Below are 20,235 nucleotides of genomic sequence, written 5' to 3'. Positions count from 1 at the left end.
TGTTGTCAATGCAACGAACGAACTTCAAAAACACACAGCTTTTTAAAATTTAAGAATTATACATTATTATATTCTACCTTGATTGAGCTGATTTTTTCCTCCCCAACTACCTTTAACCTCATTTTTTATATCAAATATTCATTATTATTATATAGTATTATATATTATTAATGAAAAAACAAAGCAACAAACAAAGCAATTTACTACATGCAAATGTCAGGGGAGAGGGTGACATTGGGACAGTGCCATCTAGTGGATATATAGCATGTTTTTTTTCTTGTTTTTTTTAGGAATTATGTCCTTATCTAATTATGTTATTTAGACCAGTGTTTCCCAACCCTGGTCCTCAGGGAATGCGGCCATGCCATGTTTTAGATGTTGCCCTGGTCCAAAAAGCCCATTTTTACAAAATAAATTTTTTAAGACAAAAGGTGAAACATTACATTTTTGAAAAAATAAAATATATATCATATATATATATATATATTAATTATATATATATAATTAATTAATATTTTTTAATAAGACAAAAGTTGAAATTTATTTGAATCAGGTGTTTTTGGAGCAGGGCAACATCTAAAACACGGCAGGGCAGTGTTCCGTGAGGACCAGAGTTGGGAAAACACTGATTTAGTTTTCTGCAAAACTGGGTTGTATGAGTTAATATTTCCTTTTTATCACCTTGAGCAATTCTGGCCATTTTCCCCCAGAGAAACTGGAAAATTTCCCCTTTTTTTGAAAATCCCACCGCGTCAGCACTTTCTGGAAATCATACTCAAAACCAGCCGTCCTGGCACCACATTCAAAACCTCTTCACTCGCCTTTCTTCACCGTTCTCATGCTCACTTTGAACTTTTAGGCCTTAATACAATTAGGTGCTGCTGCCACGTGATGAGCTGGAATTACTTTATCTTCAATTTCTGCAAAATTCAAATAAACTCACCAAAACGTGACTCACTGGACCTAATTTTAGAATTATGAAGAAACAATATCTGGGTATCTGTGTTATGTCTGTATGTAGTTGTGATTGTCTTATTGTATTTGTTGTAGTGTTTTAAATACACACAAGTGCTTCAGAAAACCCTTCAGAAAGCCCTGCAGATTGACACCAGGTAAGAAAATACAAGTATTATGCTTTAAATCAGAGGTTCTCAAAGTTTTGATACCTGAGGCCAATTTAGGAACCCAACATTGGACTGAGGGTCGCCACAGGAAAAAAACGAAAAAAAAAACCCCAGAAAGAAATCCCATTTGTAATAATTTTAATGACCAGATTGCAGTTTTGCTGTTTAGCGTTAAGTAATTTAAGTGTTAATATAATAACTCTTTACTGGGTAATTACCCAGTATTTTGGCCATTGTTCTTACCTTCTAATTACAGGTTAATACCAAGTAACACATTTCTGTTACCATATATTTACTGGGTAAATAGCTAGTAATTGGGGGCTGTAGCTACCTGCTTATTACCAGCTTATAACACAATAATACACTAAAATTCACCATATAGAAACCAGGTAAATACCCAGTATTTTTGTTTACACTTATGGGTCTGTATCCAGTAATGTCCAATAAACATTTAACAAGCTCAGTCGCTCCTGGATTAAAACTATCAACTGTAATTCATTGCGGGGCCGCCAGAAATGTTTCTGTGGGCCGCCTTTGGCCCCCTGGCCGCACTTTGAGAACCAATGCTTTAAATGAAGTGAGATCAAAAATGTGCATTTTGAATGGGTTTTAATGGTAAACTTTTTTCACCTATAACGTCATGAGTGTAACACTTGTTTGTACCTCACTGGAAAAGTGTGTAAAGTGGAGTGTATTTTCATGTCGTAATTTTAGAATAATGAAGAAGCTTTATGTGGGTATCTAATATGTCTGTATGTAGCTGTGATTGTCATATTTGACCATATTCGATTGTTAATTCCAGCAGAAAATCTCATCTGTAATGAGAGCCGGTGTTTCTTCTGTCTCTTCTCTGCCAGTCGGTTTGGCACAGCAGTGTTTTCTTTGTCTCTGTTCTGCCAAACAGACACACTGCAGGAATGTAAAGGGAGGGATCTGGATTTATCTGCAGGTACATTGGAACATAAATCTGCCTCACCGATGTCTGAATACACACACACACACACACACACACACACGCGCGGGTTTGCTCAGCTGCTCCACTTGGGAAACCGCAACCACGTCCATTCATTTGGACGGACTAAACAAAGTGTGAACCCTAACCTGAACCTGTTAACCCTCACCTTCACCTTAATCGCAATTCAAATATTAGCCCTAAACGAAACTACGTTCCGCCTCATGAGGCCCAGGTTTTTGGTCTTTATGGGGACGACTGGTCCTGACAAGGTCAGTGTTTATGGCAGAAAATGTCCTAAAGAGGTCACACACACAGAGAGAGATTTTGCCACGACAACCTGACCTGAACTCAACTGTGTCACACAGCGTAAAGTTCTGAAGGTTTTTTTTACAATCCCGTTCACACTAGGTTCACAACTTTGATGTCATTTTTTCCCTTTCCAAAACTGTAAATACATAACTCACAGACAATAATCAAAATGCCATTTGTTTATTGAACTGAATGACACAATGTCACATGAACACACATTCCATGTGAGATGACAGCAACCAAACCCTCAAGATGGCAAAACAATGACCATATTTATGTTTTCCCAGTGGTGCGGTCTACGTGAAATGCAGGCATACGACTTTTACCTACTGCAAAAGGGCCAGGATTTATGGGGGCCGTACCTATGTTCCCCAGGACCTGTGTTCCCCGCTTTGTATGTGACCGGTGAAAGCGGGGAATATAGGACCCTTTTTTAGAAAAAGGGTCCTATATTCCCCCGCTTTCACTGCTGGATTGGGCTATAACCACTTAAAAATGCTCATTGTTATAAATCACTCGTATGCAATTTATTGTGCGTTTCTCGCAAACAAGCTCCAGAAGTTAATTGGAGGCGCGTTGAACGCGATCGCCACAGTGGAAGACAATCGTTTAACGGGATAAAAGATCCGCCGACATAAACATGTGGGAGAGAAATTTACTAGGGTCCACATTTTAAAGAATTTAATTTTCCCATGTGAGGAGCTGATCCATATCAAGGGTTTTTCTCCTCCTGAGTTCTGATAAAACTTGTTTGTATCCTGTATTACTGTCTATTATTGTTTGTTTTATGACCATTGCACACCGAGTTTTCCATAATTTTGACCCTACGATGCAGATGACCAACTGCATGAGGTCCTTATGTTTATGGTTTATTTTTGTTTTTTTAGCTATAAGTGAATAAATTATTGTCTAATAGTTGATATCAATGTTAAGACCATTGTTTTTTAAGTTTTCCCCCAGACTTCCTGTGCTCGATAACAGTCTATTAAAAGGTGCTGTTGTGTCTCATCATCGCTGCAGTTAATCATAGGACATTGTTTTGTTTTAACAAAGCAGCTCCAGTTGCTCGTTTTTCCAGAGCGTGGCCTGTAACTATAGAAATCCACGTGGAAGATGAGACAGTGTCAATATGGACACAAGCAGATCGGATATGATCACTTGCAATATGTAATCTGAACAATTAGATCAGATTCTGACCTGATATGCGTAAAAATCTGATGATTTAGGCCCTGTTTACACGAAGGGAAAGGAAAACACAGATATTACACGAAAAACCCGTTTTTACTCACAGAAAACAATTATTTCTAAAAAAAACTGTGTTGTTGTGTCAACTGGGAGAAACGTTTTTTTTGGTTCTCAAGCGTCACTCATTAGGCCAAACACCTGTTGAAGGAAATGCGCCCCCTTTCGGTGAGAGCAGACTCACCACCTCCTCACTTCAGTGGTCAATGTTAGCGAGTCACGTTGCTGTTCATTGGACTTCCAGAAGCCTGTTGTGTGTGAACTACGCGTCATTATACACTAAAGTAAGTGAAAACACGCCGTGTTTATTACTGCCTGAGTGTTTAACTGTCGTATTACGTCGCTTCCATGTGTGTTAGCGATTAGCATGTTCGCGGTTAGCGCGCTAGCCAGCGGTTAGCATACTCGCACCAGCGGTTAGCATACTCGCACCAGCGGTTAGCGCGCTAGCCAGCGGTTAGCATACTCGCACTAGCGGTTAGCGCGCTAGCCAGCGGTTAGCATACTCGCACTAGCGGTTAGCTAGTCATTTGAGATCAGATAAACTTTATTTATCCCTCAAACGGGAAATTCTATTACAGCAGCAAAAACATTTAAGACCGATGTGTGCAGACAGCAAAATTAGACAACACAAAACAAGCAGGGGATTAAAGTAAGGGAAAAACAGGGGAAAATGGACTAAAGTGTATGTTTGTTTGTTTGTTTTATTTGCACAGAAAAAAAATACATAATATTTAATGCGATACACAATAGATAAAAACAGGTGCAGGAGGAGGGATAAAGCATTTATAGCTTATACTAGGCCCTCCTCCTCTATAGTAATCAAAAATGAATTATAATCGATAAGTAATATAGCAAAATAATACATAAAATGTAGTAACAATCAATAAGGATAATCAATTAATTAATAGACTAAATTAAGATAGAATAAAAACTTATATATATATAAGATTACTACAAGAGGCTAGGATGACTTATGAGATGGGTTTTCAAGGCTTTTTTAAAGGTCAGAAAAGAGGAAATTGTTTGTATATTTATCTGAAGACTGTTCCATATTGTGACACATTTATATTTTGTGCATTATGAAAGAAGGCTAGAAAAGTATTAGCGTAAATAAATAACATTTATATTGTGTATACAGACTCAGTAAGAATATACATACTTATAAATATTATAACTATTGCTAGGTGCTGTGTGTTATATTGTTGTTTAGCTGACACGTGTATTATTATGGTGTGTTATGCTGTTTGATGTGAAGTGTAATAGACCATAGTTGTTTACACACATGCTGAGTTGTAAGTTGCTGCTCTTATTGTAAGTATAATGAAGATTAACTGCTTTATTGGTGTTCTTATCGAAGTCACTCATCTGGCACCACATACAGTCCTTACCTGGTTCTTACCAACACCTGTGCTTTTCCTGCTCAAATGTACCAAAAAGGCTCTTAACATGTGCGTAAATGATATTTACAACACAATAAAATGGCTAACTATGGCTTTCAGGACGGTGGTGAAGTAAAGTCAACACCACAGTGGGACCACAGTGTCTTTACTGTCGGCCTGTTATATTGTCCTGTTTCTGTGTCAACACTCACAGCTTTGACCAGATTTCAAACTCAAACAGCCGTCTTGCGTTTTATGGCCGTTACAAACCACGACTGACGGATTCACAGCACTGGTGTGCGAGTGTGTTTGTGTTTTTTAACATATAGTCAACACTCAGAACTGTTACGGACACAATGTGACGAAAAATAAGCAAATATGCTAAGCTTTTTTCAATCTCAGGTGAGGAACCTCAGTGGGTTTCCGTTCCCACTGAGTACACACAGTGAGTCTGTTATTCTCAGGTGGGAGTAGGGGGTGGGGGGGGGTGTCTGCTTTCTCTTTTCTGACTTCAGGTGCCAGGCAACCTCCCTGCCCTTCACATTCCCCAGTATCGGTCACGTGACCACAGTTTGGCCAGAGCCAGTGGAGCATGACCGCAGAGACTCACAGAATGTCTTTCCTGACTCAGCCTCAGGCATTTGATGAGATCCAGGTTCCATGGGAACCTTGAGTTTACCTGGTCACTGTTTGCTGCGTGATCTTGTTGGTCAATGATTGTCAGCTTTTTGAATTTCTGATTTCTGTTCAGTAAAACTTCGAAGAACAAGCAAAAACAAACGAACAGAGCAGCAACAGTGGAGACATGAGTACATTTGTGTTTCAGGAAGTTAACTGTCTGTTTGCACAGTGTAATGATGGTGATAGAAAAGTGACACCATGGTCTTTTCACTCCTGATCACCACTATGTGATTTTTCTTGAAGGATGGTCATATATTCGCTCCACAAATTACGTAACTACTTTACTCATTCCTTAACCAAACACAGGAATGTGAATTGTATTCCTGAGTGATGGAGAAGGTAAAAAGTGGAATAATAAAAATAAATAAAAATAAATCATATTAACTGAAGAGCAGAAGGTGAAAGGGGAGGGAAAGCGAATTCAGTTTGCTAGAGCTGAAACGATTAATCGATTATTAATCGATTACTAAATTAATCGGCAACTATTTTGATAATTGGTTTGAAGCTTTTTTCATGATTAAAACAAGATTTCTGATTGTTTTAGCTTTTTAATTTTGAATGTTTTCTTCGTTTCTTTGCTCCAAATAACAAAGAAATCATTCAAACTGAATCATTTTGGTTTGTGGACAAAACAAGACGTTCAAGAACATCGTCATTTCCAGATTTGACGAACACTGATCAATGTTTTTTTTTTGACATTTTCTGACATTTTCTGGACCAACGGATTAAGCGATTAATCGATTACGAAAGTAATCCTTACTTGCAGCTCTACAGTTTGCACAATCCTGCATTTTATGTTTTATAATGGTCACAGAACAGTGCATTTTTAAAAATGTTAAATAAACATAACAGATTTAGACAGTTTCCTGAAAACCACATGTCATAAATCGTGATAGATAAATTACAATGCAGCAATTCTGCGGTAATACATAAAAACAGCAGAAACAACATTTTCACCACTGTTGAGTGAAGTGAAACTGGCAGTGGAATGTGTTTTTTTTTTTTTTTTAGTTAAAATGCAGATTTTTATCAATTATCATATCCCATGAGACAGATATATATTATTATTTACACAATAGACTATATATTGTTTTGTCTGTTCATGCCTGACCACAAAGAAAAGTCCCTTTTGATGAGGAATATCTATAATAACAGTAAAAGTAAGTAATCTATTATTCTCAATAGAATTTAAAATGAGCACTAATGTGTAATTACTGTGATCAGGACCAGATGTCAAACAGCGACACTGATATGGGAGCCAGTGACAACACCTGGAGTGTAACGTGATACGGCGTTAACATATTTACCATGAGATATTCATGAATTTTTGAAGCGGCCGTCGTCATCGCGTGTGCGACCGTGAGTCTGCCCTGGAAACAGACGATGAACAGGTGACCGGTGTTTTTGAATGAGCTTGTTGCAAAGTAAAAGAGTTGCAGCACATCCACGAATCTGTCAGTGAGAACCTGAGCAACTCCCAGATGGTCTGAGAAACAAAACGTCCACGGCGACGTTTAAATTTAACGTTTCTGTTGTTTTGTGCTTTCAACTCAAAACTATTCAACAAAATCTGAGGTCACACCATCATCATCATCATCACCTGCTGTAAATGAGACTTCTTGATAATCAAATCAACAAATAAAACCCATGAAATAATTATTATTTAACCTATTTTTTGTTTTACTTTTTAAACTACTGCCTTAACCAGTTTAAAGTAGAGGTGCTGATTGATTTATCTGTCGATTATTTTATCAATTATTTTTTTTGGTCCATAAAATGTCAGAAAATGACGATGTTCTCAAATGTCTTGGTTTGTCCACAAACCAAAATGATTCAGTTTTAATTTTTTTTTTTGTTGTTGTTGTGTGGAGCAAAGAAACAAATAAAAAATTCACGTTTCCATGACGACTGACCGGAAATAGACCCGCATGACGCCATGTTTACGTGCCGCGACACCGGAGTCCAGGCACCGTTTACCAGTTAGCTCCGTTAGCTACATTAACTCCTTTAATTGATTCCTTTTTTTTTTACCTCGTATAATCTGCTCTAGAGCTGAAACGATTAATCGATGAATCGATTATTAACCAGTTACTAAATTAATCGCCAACTATTTTGATAATCGATAACCGGTTTGATGCTTTTTTCATGATTAAAAATAAAATTAAACATTTCTGATTGTTTTAGCTTCTTAAATGTAAATATTTTCTTGGTTTCTTTGCTTCACATAACAAAGAAATCATTAAAACTGAATCATTTTGGTTTGTGAACAAAACAAAGACATTCGAGAACATCATAATTTCCAGCTTTGACAAACACTGATCAACATTTTCTGGACCAAACGATTCATCGAGAAAATCGTTAGTTGCAGCTCTAATCTGGTCCTCTTAATATTTAATTAAAAACAAATTAACAGTCATTCTTTAACGTATTGTGTCATAAGATGTACTGAATGTGCCTTCGTGAACAGAGTAAACAATGTACAGTATTTTAATTTTCATGGTAAAAACGGGTTATGAGCATAAAAACAAACACGGTATCAGAGTGCAAATAAAACGGCCGTGCCTTGCCTCATGGTTTATGGGCTGTTTCCTCGGAACATGACGTTGCTAGGCAATTATGATTTACTGCGAGCTGATTGGCCGACAGCGGAAGAGCAGCACAGTGATACACGGTGGCTCCCACAGATATGTAACGGTGTAAATATGCGGCAAAGTCTTTTTTGGAAACCAAAGCACAGCCAAGCACCAAGAGTGATAATAAGGGCTGGGGAGACGAAAACAAATCATGTAACCTTGTCGACTTTGACTTCCACTCCTACCTGCTCACACTTCTCACCTCAGCCCGTCAACTGATCCTGTGGCTAACTGTTTTGAGCGTGTGTGGATAAATTGGCAGGTGGTGGTAACGTAGCTCTGCAGATTGAATGTCAGGGTTCCTTTTACAAAGGCACCTGGCACCGTCATTTATTGTTACCTGAAGTTCACTGACTCATACTGTCGCAAAAAGAAAAGCCCGAACGGAGCATCTTGTAGACATAAAAAGAATAAAAAGAAGATGAGACAAACCGTATCTTAAAAAAAAGTCATGTTTATTAAAAAACAAAACAAAAAAATACACTTGTGAGTTACACGTACAGCATTGGAACATAAAACACAAAGATAATAATTGTTTTCGGTCGACCCGAGGGCCTTTGTTTTGCTTCAGTGGACACTGTAAATGATTCAGAGTCCTCTGCCACGTCCTCATCCACTCCCACTCCCACCACATTGTTCCCAAAAGTATATTCATACAGTATTTACAAACAGTTTAAAACTTGCTTTTCATGATCATTTAACACAAAAGTGCTTTATTATGAAGCAGTAATGATGGTTGTTATAAAAGCTGAGCTGTAAACATAAAAAAAAAATTGTGATTGTACAGTTATGATAATATTTAATGTGTTAAATGTTAAAAAAAACATTGTCTTTATATTGATCTTACAAAAAAAAATGATATCACTCAAATGTCACATTTCCTGTGCGTACTTTCTCAGTCTCTAAAAAACAAACAAAGGGCCTAACTTAATGACACTCAATATTACAGACAAATTCAAACGCATCCTTCAATGTGGAGTCTCTTTGTTCCTCAACGCACCCTCAGGTTAGTTTGGACAGTCTTCATTCTTTTACTTTCCCCGCTTAAACATAGTCTTTCCTTTCCAACGCGGGGCCACCTGCAGACCGCGGGGCAGAGTACGCCATTCTCGAGGGGTTGTATCTGGTCTCGCGCGGCGGACAGGAGCAGCACAGGAGTCCACCGCCGAGGATGAGGAGGGCAGCGGCCGCCCAGCCGATGTACAGCGCGGCCCCCAGCTCCCTGCGCTGAGCGTCGGGGAGTAAAGGGTTGTAGAAGTCCCTGATGATGGTGTTGGCCGACCATGACACCGGGATGAGCTGCATCACTCCGGCCACGATGAAGAAGACACCAGAGATGATCATCACCTTGGCCTTGGAGGCCTCGTCTTCGATGCAGTTGGTGCACTTGGCCCCAGCGATGGCGATGAGCACGGCCATGATGGCCAACAGGATGGAGATGACGGTGAGGGCGCGGGCGGCCTGGAGGTCCTGGGAGAGAGCCAGCATGGAGTCGTAGACCTTACACTGCATCTGTCCCGTGCTCTGGACCACGCAGGTCATCCACAGGCCTTCCCAGATGATCTGCGCCGTCACGATGTTGCTGCCGATGAAGGCCGTCACCCTCCACATGGGGAGGGCGCACGCCAGGATCGCAATAATCCATCCCAAAATGCACAGAGAGATGCCTATCAACTCCAGGCCGACAGACATACTGAGGCGTCTTCCTCTTCTTCTTCTTCTTCTTCTGCTGCTGGTGCTGAAAGTGTGTCACACTTGTGAGGAGCCACAGACAAAGGGGAAGAGTCAGCCACAGACTCTCTCAACTGGCAGTTAAGATAATTTCAGGCTCTGCATGTGTGAGTGTGTGTGATCATCTGCTGCAGCTACTTCACCAGTATCCTTTATAAGGCATATCAGGTGGGAGGGGAGGAGTCCTTGGATGAGCTGACATCACCAGGAGGGAGGAAGGACCTGAACAGTCTCTGCTATCAGCTTACATGGCCAGCTTTCCAGTGGGCCTGGCCACAAAGAGGCTCTTCACAGCTGAAAGGGCACACAAGTTTAACATGTGTTGTTATAACCAAATGTATTTTCTTTATTTGTATACTTATCACTTTCTGTAAAATGATAGATTATTGACACTCAGTAAAATGACAGTTTCATCACAATACATGGTTGATACCACAAAAACGTGATATTATTCACATGTTCAATTTACAAGTCCTGTGCAAAAGGTTAACGCATGACACGTTTCCATGACGACTGACCGGAAATAGACGCGCATGACGTCACGTTTACGTGCCGTGACACCGGAGTCAAAGGCACCATTTACCAGTTAGCTCCGTTAGCTGCGTTAGCTCCTTTTAGCGCCGTTAGCACGCCTGCAGTTGACGCTGTTCAACCTCATTGACGCGTTAACGTTTGACAGCACCACTTTACACTGTTACTCACACACAAAAAAAGCAACGGAAATATGATTTGACCATTTCATTTAACTTTAGTCTGGACTTTATATCAATCTAAAGATTTTTTTTTTGGCACCAATAAGTTACAAATACATGAATACATGACGGCACAACATGGCAAGTTCCATAGAAGAGGTGTCGCTCAAGTGTGTTGTAAAGATCAGTGTGTGTATCTGCTGAAAATTAACATATTACCAATAAGTGTATAATCACTTTGAAATGAAAATAGTGTGGTTTACGTAGCCTCAAGAGTAAAAAACATTTATGTACTTATTATGCCTGTGGACCGTACTTCTACCACCTTGTTTTTTTAAAGAGCCCTAAAGGAAAAAAACATGCATTTAAAAAAGTAAAATAAAAAAAAGGAAGCTCAGTTTGCAAACAAAGATAAATCACATCCTCTTCGGCATAAAAGGAACTTATCTTTGTCTTTATCATGCTAATAAAAGAAGTTTGATGAAAATACCCTCAGGTGAATTGATTGAATCACCCGATGGTTCATCACGCAGCTGTAAATCAATCAATCAAAACTTGTTTCAGCCTGAAGTAACTTGTAGATCAACCACAGAATGAGTCCAGGTGTTTTTCTGCTGTTTTTTATTTTTTCAATGACTTATAAAAGAAGAATGTCTGACCTCCGTTCCTCTGTAAAAGCCTCCCCAACCGTCTTATCTCTGCTGTGTGGCAAACTTTTGCTCAACCCAAAATACCAGCGAAAACGGACGATTAAAGATTAAAAAAAAAGGATCACTTTCCACTTGGACTGTGGAATAGTTCATGAGGTCATACTTGTGGAACTTTCTTAGACGTTACGGGAAGACAAACTCCACCTGAAGTTACGAGGTCTTCAGCGGGACAGTGAGATTAAGCTCTGATGAGTCTGCCCTTGAAATTCTTTTGAGGCTGGGGCTCAGCTCTAACCCACCCCCCACCACGCAGTCTCCCCCTCTGACATGAAATGGTCCCATTGTTTGGAGGAGGCCAGTCCAGATAGTCGTGACAAAGCATTGGTTCTTGTTATCAGAGACCCCAACAGACATATGGGAGACACGCAGGTGAATAAAGACTCCCAGTTAGTCGCTAATGGCTGGGTATGCAGGGAGCACTTTTCTCTCGACCATAAACATCTCACTGGAGGTTTTTCTTTCTTCTCCTTTCGATGAGTTGTTCCATTTTCCCTCCAATGGATGTCATTTAAAAAAAAAAAAGAAGATTGTCGACAAATAGATGACAACTGTGAGATGTTAGGTTATCCATGAAGTCCCACCAGAATCCAGTGCACTGTAGATGTTTTGGAGTCACCTATACAATTTCTTTGTGTTTTCGATTAAAAGTCACACTTTTATTCATCAAAAGAGTTGCAAAATGAATAGAAAACGTAGTCAAGACATTGACAAGATTAGAAATCAATTTTTAATCAAAATAATAATTTTGTCAAATTTTGCCCTTTTGTCAAAGAACCAGCAGAACTGTTTTCAGCTGTGCTAACATCATTGCACAAAGGTTTTCAAGGGTTTTCTAATCATCCAATAGCCTTCTAACGCGATTAGCAAACACAATGTACCAGTGTTCAATGTACTGGAGAGATGGTTGCTGGAAATAGGCCTCGATACACCTATGTATATATTCCATTAAAAACCAGACCTTTGCAGGTAGTACCTAGAATTTCTGTTTACCACATTAACAATGTATAGTCTATCTCCTTCAAAGGTGAGGAAATTTCTAGGTCACCCCAAACTTTTGAACGGTAGTGTAGATGTTCAAAATCAATGTCAAACGTGTCCGAGAAAGTGGTTTTCTAGCATGTTTATTTCACAAAAATGCGTCGTGTGGTTTTCTCGACCTCAAATTTCTCTTCATTTTACAGTAAACATAAGTAAAAACAGTAAAAAAAAAAAAAAAGATTTCAGAATGACCTGTTTTCTATATTCAGGTGATTAAGTACTTAAGTATAAAATATAAAGGCAGCAGCACATTTATTACCATATGTTTGGCAGCCTCAGATCCACCAACAGTGACAAACGCGCACAAATATAAAAGGGAGAACATGGGGACGGGAGCTTTCATACATTTCATGAAGACAGATGAGTCCGTGAGTAAAAAATGACTTTCCAGTGTGAGAATTGAGCAGGTGTGCGTCAGTTCACACGTAATCTCTCCTGTCGTAGCCACTCGGGGCGATGGATCTGTTTTGCGAGTACATCATCCTTGACGGAGGCCCGTACTTCTTCTCAGGTTGCGGGGGGCAACTGGAGCAGAGGATGCCGCCCCCCAGGAGCAGAAATGCGGCTGCAGCCCAGCCGAGGTACAGAGCGCCGCCGATCTCCCTCTTCTGTGCCTCGGGTATGATCGGGTTGTAGAACTCCATGATGATCGTGTGCGCCGACCACGACACCGGGATCAGCTGGGTCAGTGAAGCCAAGATGAAGGCCCCCCCGGCTGCTATCATCACTCGAGCCTTGGCCGTCTCCTCGTCCACACAGTTGGTGCACTTTGCCCCCATAATGGCCACCAGGACTCCCAAGATTCCCAACACGATGGAGATGATGGTGAGGGCACGGGCAGCCTGAAGGTCAGCGCTTAGAGCCAACATGGAGTCGTGGATTTTACACTGCATCTGTCCGGTGCTCTGCACCACGCAGTTCATCCAGATGCCCTCCCAGGTGATCTGCGCCGTGACGATGTTCACGCCGATGAACGCCGACACTCTCCACATGGGCAAGGCGCAGGATATGATGGCCGACATCCATCCCAGGACGGCCAGGGTCACGCCGAGTATCTCCAGTCCCAGCGAAGGCATGTTTGCACAATGTTAATGAAGTTCCTCTCTAGGTCAGACAACAGAAGCTGATGGGATTGAGTGTTCCCTGGAGAGCTGGTCGCACATATAAACAGAGAATTTCTCCTGAACAGAAGGTGGAGTTACATCGTTTATTGGTCAGGGACGAGTTCAAACTATCTTCTGTCCCTCCTCGTTTTAACGGCCCAGAAAAAAAGGAAGAAAAAACAGCCTTGGCATGTACACGGCCTCAGATTAATCATTCATCTTCCCCAGGCCCGGTAGCACTCTCATGTTTGGGTGAGGGGAGAGTAAACAGAGGCCCTGTATCTCGGGTCTGTAGTAGTTAAAGAATGACAGACACGGCAAAGACGTGTGGATGAATGATTGAAAGTGGAAGACAGACACCGTATCGACTGCTGCAGCTTTCCTCGTCGTACTTCTATCTGACAGATGAGTGAAAAGTTCAGCAGAATCTTGTCAAACACTCATTTCACGGTCGTGCACAAAGGTCGTGAAAACCCATCTGGTCTTTAATCAAATGTGAACGATGCTTCCTGAAGCTGAGGAAGAGGACAGCGTGGGCAAGATGGAGAGGCTGACGGTGGGAGATGTTCTCTGGAAACCAGTGGGAGTGCTTGGATTATCTCCAGTGTGTTTGTATCTGTCCTGTAAGAGCCTCTGTATTCAAGCAGAACTGATAAAACCGGCATGTTTCCATTTACTGTAACCGCCGTCTTTCAACAGATGAAGATAAGACATTAAAAACCTTTGCTGGTTGTGGTGCCGCTGGCTGCAGCAAACACGACTTGATGAAAGCCGACGTCTGAGCAATACTTTATATTACTAAATATTAAGCTTAAAAAAAACAAACTACCATTAACCCCAGACAAGTTGTGTTACTACTAAGTTTTGGTCCTCTCTTCACTTCAGCTATATTATTTGCTTGAATTCAAATATTTCAACTAAAGTGAATAACATCTTTGTTTAACTTGTTTAACGCATGATTTGTGTGACTTTCTGTCCACTCGTCTAACGTCTTTAGAGCTAGGACAGAGGTTCAGAGTGAAGAGTGGGTGTGAAAGACTCTCAGTTCTCTTAGTGACTCACCAGGACTACTGGATGTAGACGTTTGTATGTCATTTTTGCTAATAGAGGGTCCCTGAACAAAAACTCAAGACACAGTTTGATGAATAGCACCAGGAAACAGCACGCAATTGTGGGAGTTGTCTATTTTGGTTCCCCTCAAGCATTTGTGCTTCGGAGGTGAAATAGCAACCGCAAGTGGCAATTAATCATGATCATGTGCACGATTAGTGATTATCAAGGTCGTTCAAAACACTCAAAAGGTGTCACTTGCTTCAATTTAATTTCACCAATGGTTCTATGCTTGTAATCGTGACGCATTAACGCAAAGTGCTACTCAAGCATGTCCACGCACTCTCAAAGTGGCATTTTTAAGTGTTTTTATATATATATATATATATATATATTTATATATATATTTATATATGTATATATATATATATATATATATATTAGTATACTAGTATGTTAGTAAGCACCTAGGTAATGGTGAATATGTGTTATAATCTAATATATATACATTTTCCCCTTGTGTTTTCTGTTAAGGTTCCATCAAAAGAATAAGACCAGGACTTTTTTAAAGTCCATACATTGTGCGTTCGACTCCAGGCTGTGTCGTTTCACACACTTAACAATAACTTTATTTAGAGACCACAGGAAGATGAAATATTATGTAATAATAATGTTTGGGTGCGTCCTGTTAAAGTATGTGCTGCTAAAGAACAGTTGTACAGCTGCGTGTGTGTTTGTGTGTGTGTGTGCGGTTGATTAATCTGTCTCACTGGTTACCGTGGGAGGTTAATAACTGAGACCACATGCGATAGCTGCAGTGCAAACAACACAAGCCCTGTCTAAATATGCAGTATCTGCATGTGGAAGGTACGCAGGATATGAACGTGTATTTTCTCTCAAAAGTGAGGACGTCTCTGACGTTGAGTCCCACTCGCACAATGGAACAAAGTTTGTCGATATTGTGGAAGCTGAAGGGATATTGTCTGTAAGTGTGCACATGGGTGTGGTGGTGAGGGGGTGAGGGCTCTTATCAGTGTCCTTGTTCTGAAGGTCACAGTGCACCAGGGAGTTTCAGAGAAAGACCCTGTGGTCTGCGTACACCTCTACCTGACCTCCTGTAGGCTCAGCCCACATCACAAACTCAAAACTGTGAGTTCTCATCATGGAATGAGTTGAAGTTCCTCTATAAATGTGATACGGGTAAATGGACAAAAGCAGACGTACTGAATGAGAACATGATGGAGGAACTGATATTCACAACAATATCTTTCCCAGCCCAAAAATATGGTTCTGAAACTGTTCTATGTCTGTCAAGTCTGACATCTGTTTGATGGTATATAATGTGCTTGCGTTGAGATTTCCTTGTTTCTCTTCTGGTAAGAGTTTCATCACGGAACACTTGTCCGTAGAAGACATTTATTCCTTACAGTCTGGTCGATTTAGTACATTTCAGTGCTTTTACCGTAGACTTTAGAGTAAGAGTGCACTCCAAGTTTAGTTTAACATGAAACATATATTGATCTAAAAATAAACTTTCACTTTATAATGTGAGACATGTATTATTCTAACAATAACGTTAGATTATAAAATGAAACGTATATTGTTCTAACTTTAATCTCAGATTATAACATGAAACGTATATTTTTCAAACAATAAACTCTGATTATAACATGGAACGTGTATTGTTCTAACAGTAAACTCAGATTATAACATGAAACATATTATTCTAAAAATAAACTCATATTATAACATGAAACGTATATTGTTCTAACTATAAACTCACTTTATAACGTGAGACATATATTATTCTAACAATAAACTTGGACTATGACATGAAACGTATATGGTTCTAACAATAAACTCAGATTATAACATGAAACATTGTTCTAACAATAAACTCAGATTATAACATGAAACATATTGTTCCAAATATAAACTCAGATTATAACATGAAACATTATTCTAACAATAAACTCAGATTATAACATGAAACACATTGTTCTAACAATAAACTATCACGTAAATTGTTATTTTCTTCAAACTTGTGTGGGCACAGGAGTCTGATGATCAATTTCCGATTTTCAAATCAGATCTGTGTCACTGTGTCGTATCAGAATCCACGCCGTTTTTTCTGTCTATACATAATCCGTAATGGGATTGGCGTCAACATTACTGAGTCGCACATTATTTTAATCTCGTCTTATTTTAAATGTATTCTGTTTAAGTAAACATGATGTTTTCTCGTGTTGTTGCTCACGTGAAAGACACTTTTGAAGGTGAACAATCTAATCTGTATTCCATCAGATTTGAATCAGATTTGACAAACGTGTCCATGCAGTAACCTGAATGTTTAGTATCTGATCTGACCGTGACCCACTTTCCTGCTCCTGCCAACCTTCCCACACACCTGCCACTCATTACTCTGATTGCCATTCATCACCTGTGCTGCTCTTAAAGCTCAGTCCACGTGTGGGTGGGTGGTTTTGAGCGTTAGCCTTTAATGCATGATACTTAAAAAAAAGAAGAAGAGCACATTTTAGGAAATTCCTGCCAGGGTGAGGATTATTTTCAGCTTGAACAGAGTTTGTGGAGGAGACGTGGAGTTTTCTTCAGATGTAAACGTTTAACTGAATTTAAAACACACTTTCACAGACTGTTTATTTTTTTTCCAAGACTGTTTAAATGATAAGTGGCGTCCAAAGCAATGTGTAAAATACTTACTGTGTTGAGTTGCATTAAATATTAGTTAAGTTCATCCCTTTTTCTTGCTCTGTAGGGATTTTTGTTGTCCGTTTCTTGTCTACCTGGCATTTATTTTTTTTGTTAGCCAAGTATGATATTTGAATTCTGTTAACTTTAATGTCTTCATGTTGTGTGTGATTTTGCAGATTGACCCTGAAAAGCAGAGCTTTCTCCTCAGTGGCCCTTTCTCAAAGGACTGGGTGGACTTTGAATCCCTACCAGAGAATTTAAGGTAACTTTAACACAACAACCTTCTTTTCTCTTTGCCATTTTGTTTGTTTATTGTAATTTTGGACATGCGGAGTGCTCTCCGTGCCACACTTTCTTTTAGGAGGTAATGGGTGCTTAAAACAAGTTGTTTGACCTCTATAATGACAGGACCCAGGTGACCATATCAGGTCCTACAATGTTGTATAGAAATGTTCTTTTGTGTGATATAAAGGGCTCATTCTTGGGCAAAGCAAACTGCTGCAGTTTTTATTTTTTGGGAGATAACCAACCAGATTCTTGGTGTTTGAGTCGGTTGGACCTGATGTGGATCACCTGGGCCTGGTTAAGTCCTGTCTTAAAATCAAGCCTGCATTCTTTTAGCCCTTTTATTCCTCTCTCTCTGCTGTAGCAGAATCCCTTTTCTTGTTGTTTCCAGAGAGCCTGGTGTGTAGTCTTGGGCATTGTTTGAATGTGGGTAAAAAGCCATAAAAGTTGAAATACCACCTCCTCTCTTTGCTGCATGTGTGTATGCGTGTGTGAACAAGAGCAGATCCCAAAGCTTCTGCCAGAGTGAGCACTTAAAGAAGGGGAGTTCATGAAACACAACACGACTGCATCCCACACATGACCTATGGGTCAGATCGACGATCAGAGGAAAGAGAAAAGTTACTTCCTGTGCATCTCATAAACTGAAAAGCTGCTGAAACTGTTCTACAATACTACTTTAGATCATTGAGATCATCTCATCATGGAAAGCTGCACATTTTGTTTTCAACAGGAAACGCAAAAGCAGATAAAATCACAGGCTTTGCTCAATCAGTCGTGCAATGGTCTATGGTCTCACATGTGTTGAGCTTTGAGAAGAAAGGCACAGTATGTAACTTCTTCAGCTCATTCAAAACGATAAGAAAAAGAATAGTGATCTTAACAAGATATTTGACAGTACTCTTGTCACTTTTTTTTAATCTAACATTCACGTGGTCATATGGAATTGACATAACACTAAAAAAATGAAGACTGTCAGGGTTTATTTTGACCTTCCCTGACATGAACCATCTGATCAACAGGGTCTTTGTGACTGAGCACACGTTGGGTTTCATTTCCTCTCAGACTTTTATCTCAGACTCAGTTTCACCTTTGCAAATGGTAGACGAGCGACAGTAGAAGGGGAAGCACATAAGGCGATCTTCTATAACAAGCACCGCATTGTTCCTCCACCCCCATTTCCCTTGAAACAAAATACCTAATTTTGCACCGCTCTCATTGGTCGGCCGGGCCCGTTTTCTGCATACCGCACTGCTGCTGCTTATGTTACACTTAATTTAAGCATCAGTGTCTGAGTCTGCAGTGTCAAAAGTTTTCAGTTACAAAGTGAATTTTCACCATTAAGAAGACTTGAAAAGAAATATAAAGTCTTTGGATATTTTATTTGCGTATATGCCCATAAAATTCAAGCTTCATGCATCAAATACATCTTTTTTTTTTTCTTTTTTTTTTTAAAGAAATAAATCCAGAAAATCATCAAACGTTGCTTACTCGTAAAAGCTCAAACCCTCAACAGCTACATAAACGCTTGCATCATCTACACGTAGTCTCGTCTGGTGTATCCGTTGGCTGACGTGGTTTTGACAGCGGCGTAGTCCATGATGCGGAGGGGAGGCGCGGAGCTGCCGCCGCCGCCGCCGCTCATCGCTGCGGTCGACCTCCCGCGTGGGCAGGAGCAACAGAGAAGGACCCCCCCGAGAATGAGCAGGCAGGACGCAGCCCAGCCAAAGTACAGAGCGTTACCAAACTCCCTCTTGGCCGTCTCCTCCAGCATTGGGTCATAGAAGGCCAGCACGATGGCGTGTGCCGTCCACGACACGGCCACCAGCAGCAGCAGTCCAGCCACCACGAACGTCGCTCCAGCCGCCGCCGCCACCTTCGGTTTGCTGTTCACGTCCCTGCTGCAGTTGGTGCACTTGGCGCCGGCCACCGACAGACCGATGCCCACGATGCACAGCACCATGGAGACGACGACCAGGGCCCGAGCCGCCTGCAGGTCCGCCGGCAGCCCCAGCATGGAGTCGTGCACCTTGCAGTGCATCTGTCCCGTGCTCTGCACCGAGCAGTTCATCCACAGGCCCTCCCAGATCACCTGCGAGATGACGATGTTCTGGCCGATGTAGGCGGCCACGCGCCACATGGGCAGGCCGCACGCCACCATCACGCCCAGCCACCCGGCCACGGCCAGGATCATCCCGAGGATCTCCACGCCTGCAGAGGACATCGCTGGAGAAGGAGCCGGAGCAGGACTCTCTCTGTGGCCAGGTCTGTGTGTTGGACAGAAGGCCTTTCTGTGTGTCCGCAGGCTCAACCCTCCTGAGACGCAGCCTGAGATATCAGATCCTGCATAAGACTTTTAGACGGGGGGGAGAAACTGATTCTACCTTCTTTATACGGCTTAGGCGACTGAAGGTGGAGTCAGTGCGAGGTGGCATCATGTTTACCTTCAAACTTATGAGCATATGAGGACACTTTGAATTTCTTTTATGAACGTTTGCATACAATTGTGTTTAAATGGAACCATTGCTTATGAATATCTCTGAAAAGTAAAGGTATACAACAATAAATAAATGTTTTTTCTTTTTAGG

At 40.7% G+C, this 20,235-nt stretch overlaps 3 protein-coding genes across 3 annotated transcripts; all 3 read right to left on the bottom strand.

The window, feature by feature from the left end:
* Nucleotides 1-8,829: 8,829 nt before the first annotated feature.
* LOC310924901 (claudin-3-like) lies at nucleotides 8,830-10,167 on the bottom strand. The gene has a single exon (XM_083886754.1). The coding sequence runs from the start codon at nucleotides 10,016-10,018 to the stop codon at nucleotides 9,371-9,373; it is 648 nt and encodes a 215-aa protein (XP_083742880.1). The 5' UTR covers nucleotides 10,019-10,167; the 3' UTR covers nucleotides 8,830-9,370.
* Nucleotides 10,168-12,916: 2,749 nt separating this feature from the next.
* LOC310924899 (claudin-3-like) lies at nucleotides 12,917-13,573 on the bottom strand (the record flags this gene model as incomplete). Its single annotated transcript, XM_083886752.1, has 1 exon — nucleotides 12,917-13,573. The coding sequence occupies one exon, from the start codon at nucleotides 13,571-13,573 to the stop codon at nucleotides 12,917-12,919; it is 657 nt and encodes a 218-aa protein (XP_083742878.1).
* Nucleotides 13,574-19,184: 5,611 nt separating this feature from the next.
* On the bottom strand, nucleotides 19,185-19,871 carry LOC310925370 (claudin-4; the record flags this gene model as incomplete). Its single annotated transcript, XM_083887314.1, has 1 exon — nucleotides 19,185-19,871. The coding sequence occupies one exon, from the start codon at nucleotides 19,869-19,871 to the stop codon at nucleotides 19,185-19,187; it is 687 nt and encodes a 228-aa protein (XP_083743440.1).
* Nucleotides 19,872-20,235: the final 364 nt, after the last annotated feature.

The sequence above is a fragment of the Microchirus variegatus genome (genome assembly GCF_963457635.1).
Source record: "Microchirus variegatus genome assembly, chromosome: 3".
Taxonomy (NCBI): domain Eukaryota; kingdom Metazoa; phylum Chordata; class Actinopteri; order Pleuronectiformes; family Soleidae; genus Microchirus; species Microchirus variegatus.
The sequence above is the reverse complement of the archived record's forward strand: the minus strand, read 5'-3'. Positions and strand labels throughout refer to the sequence as shown.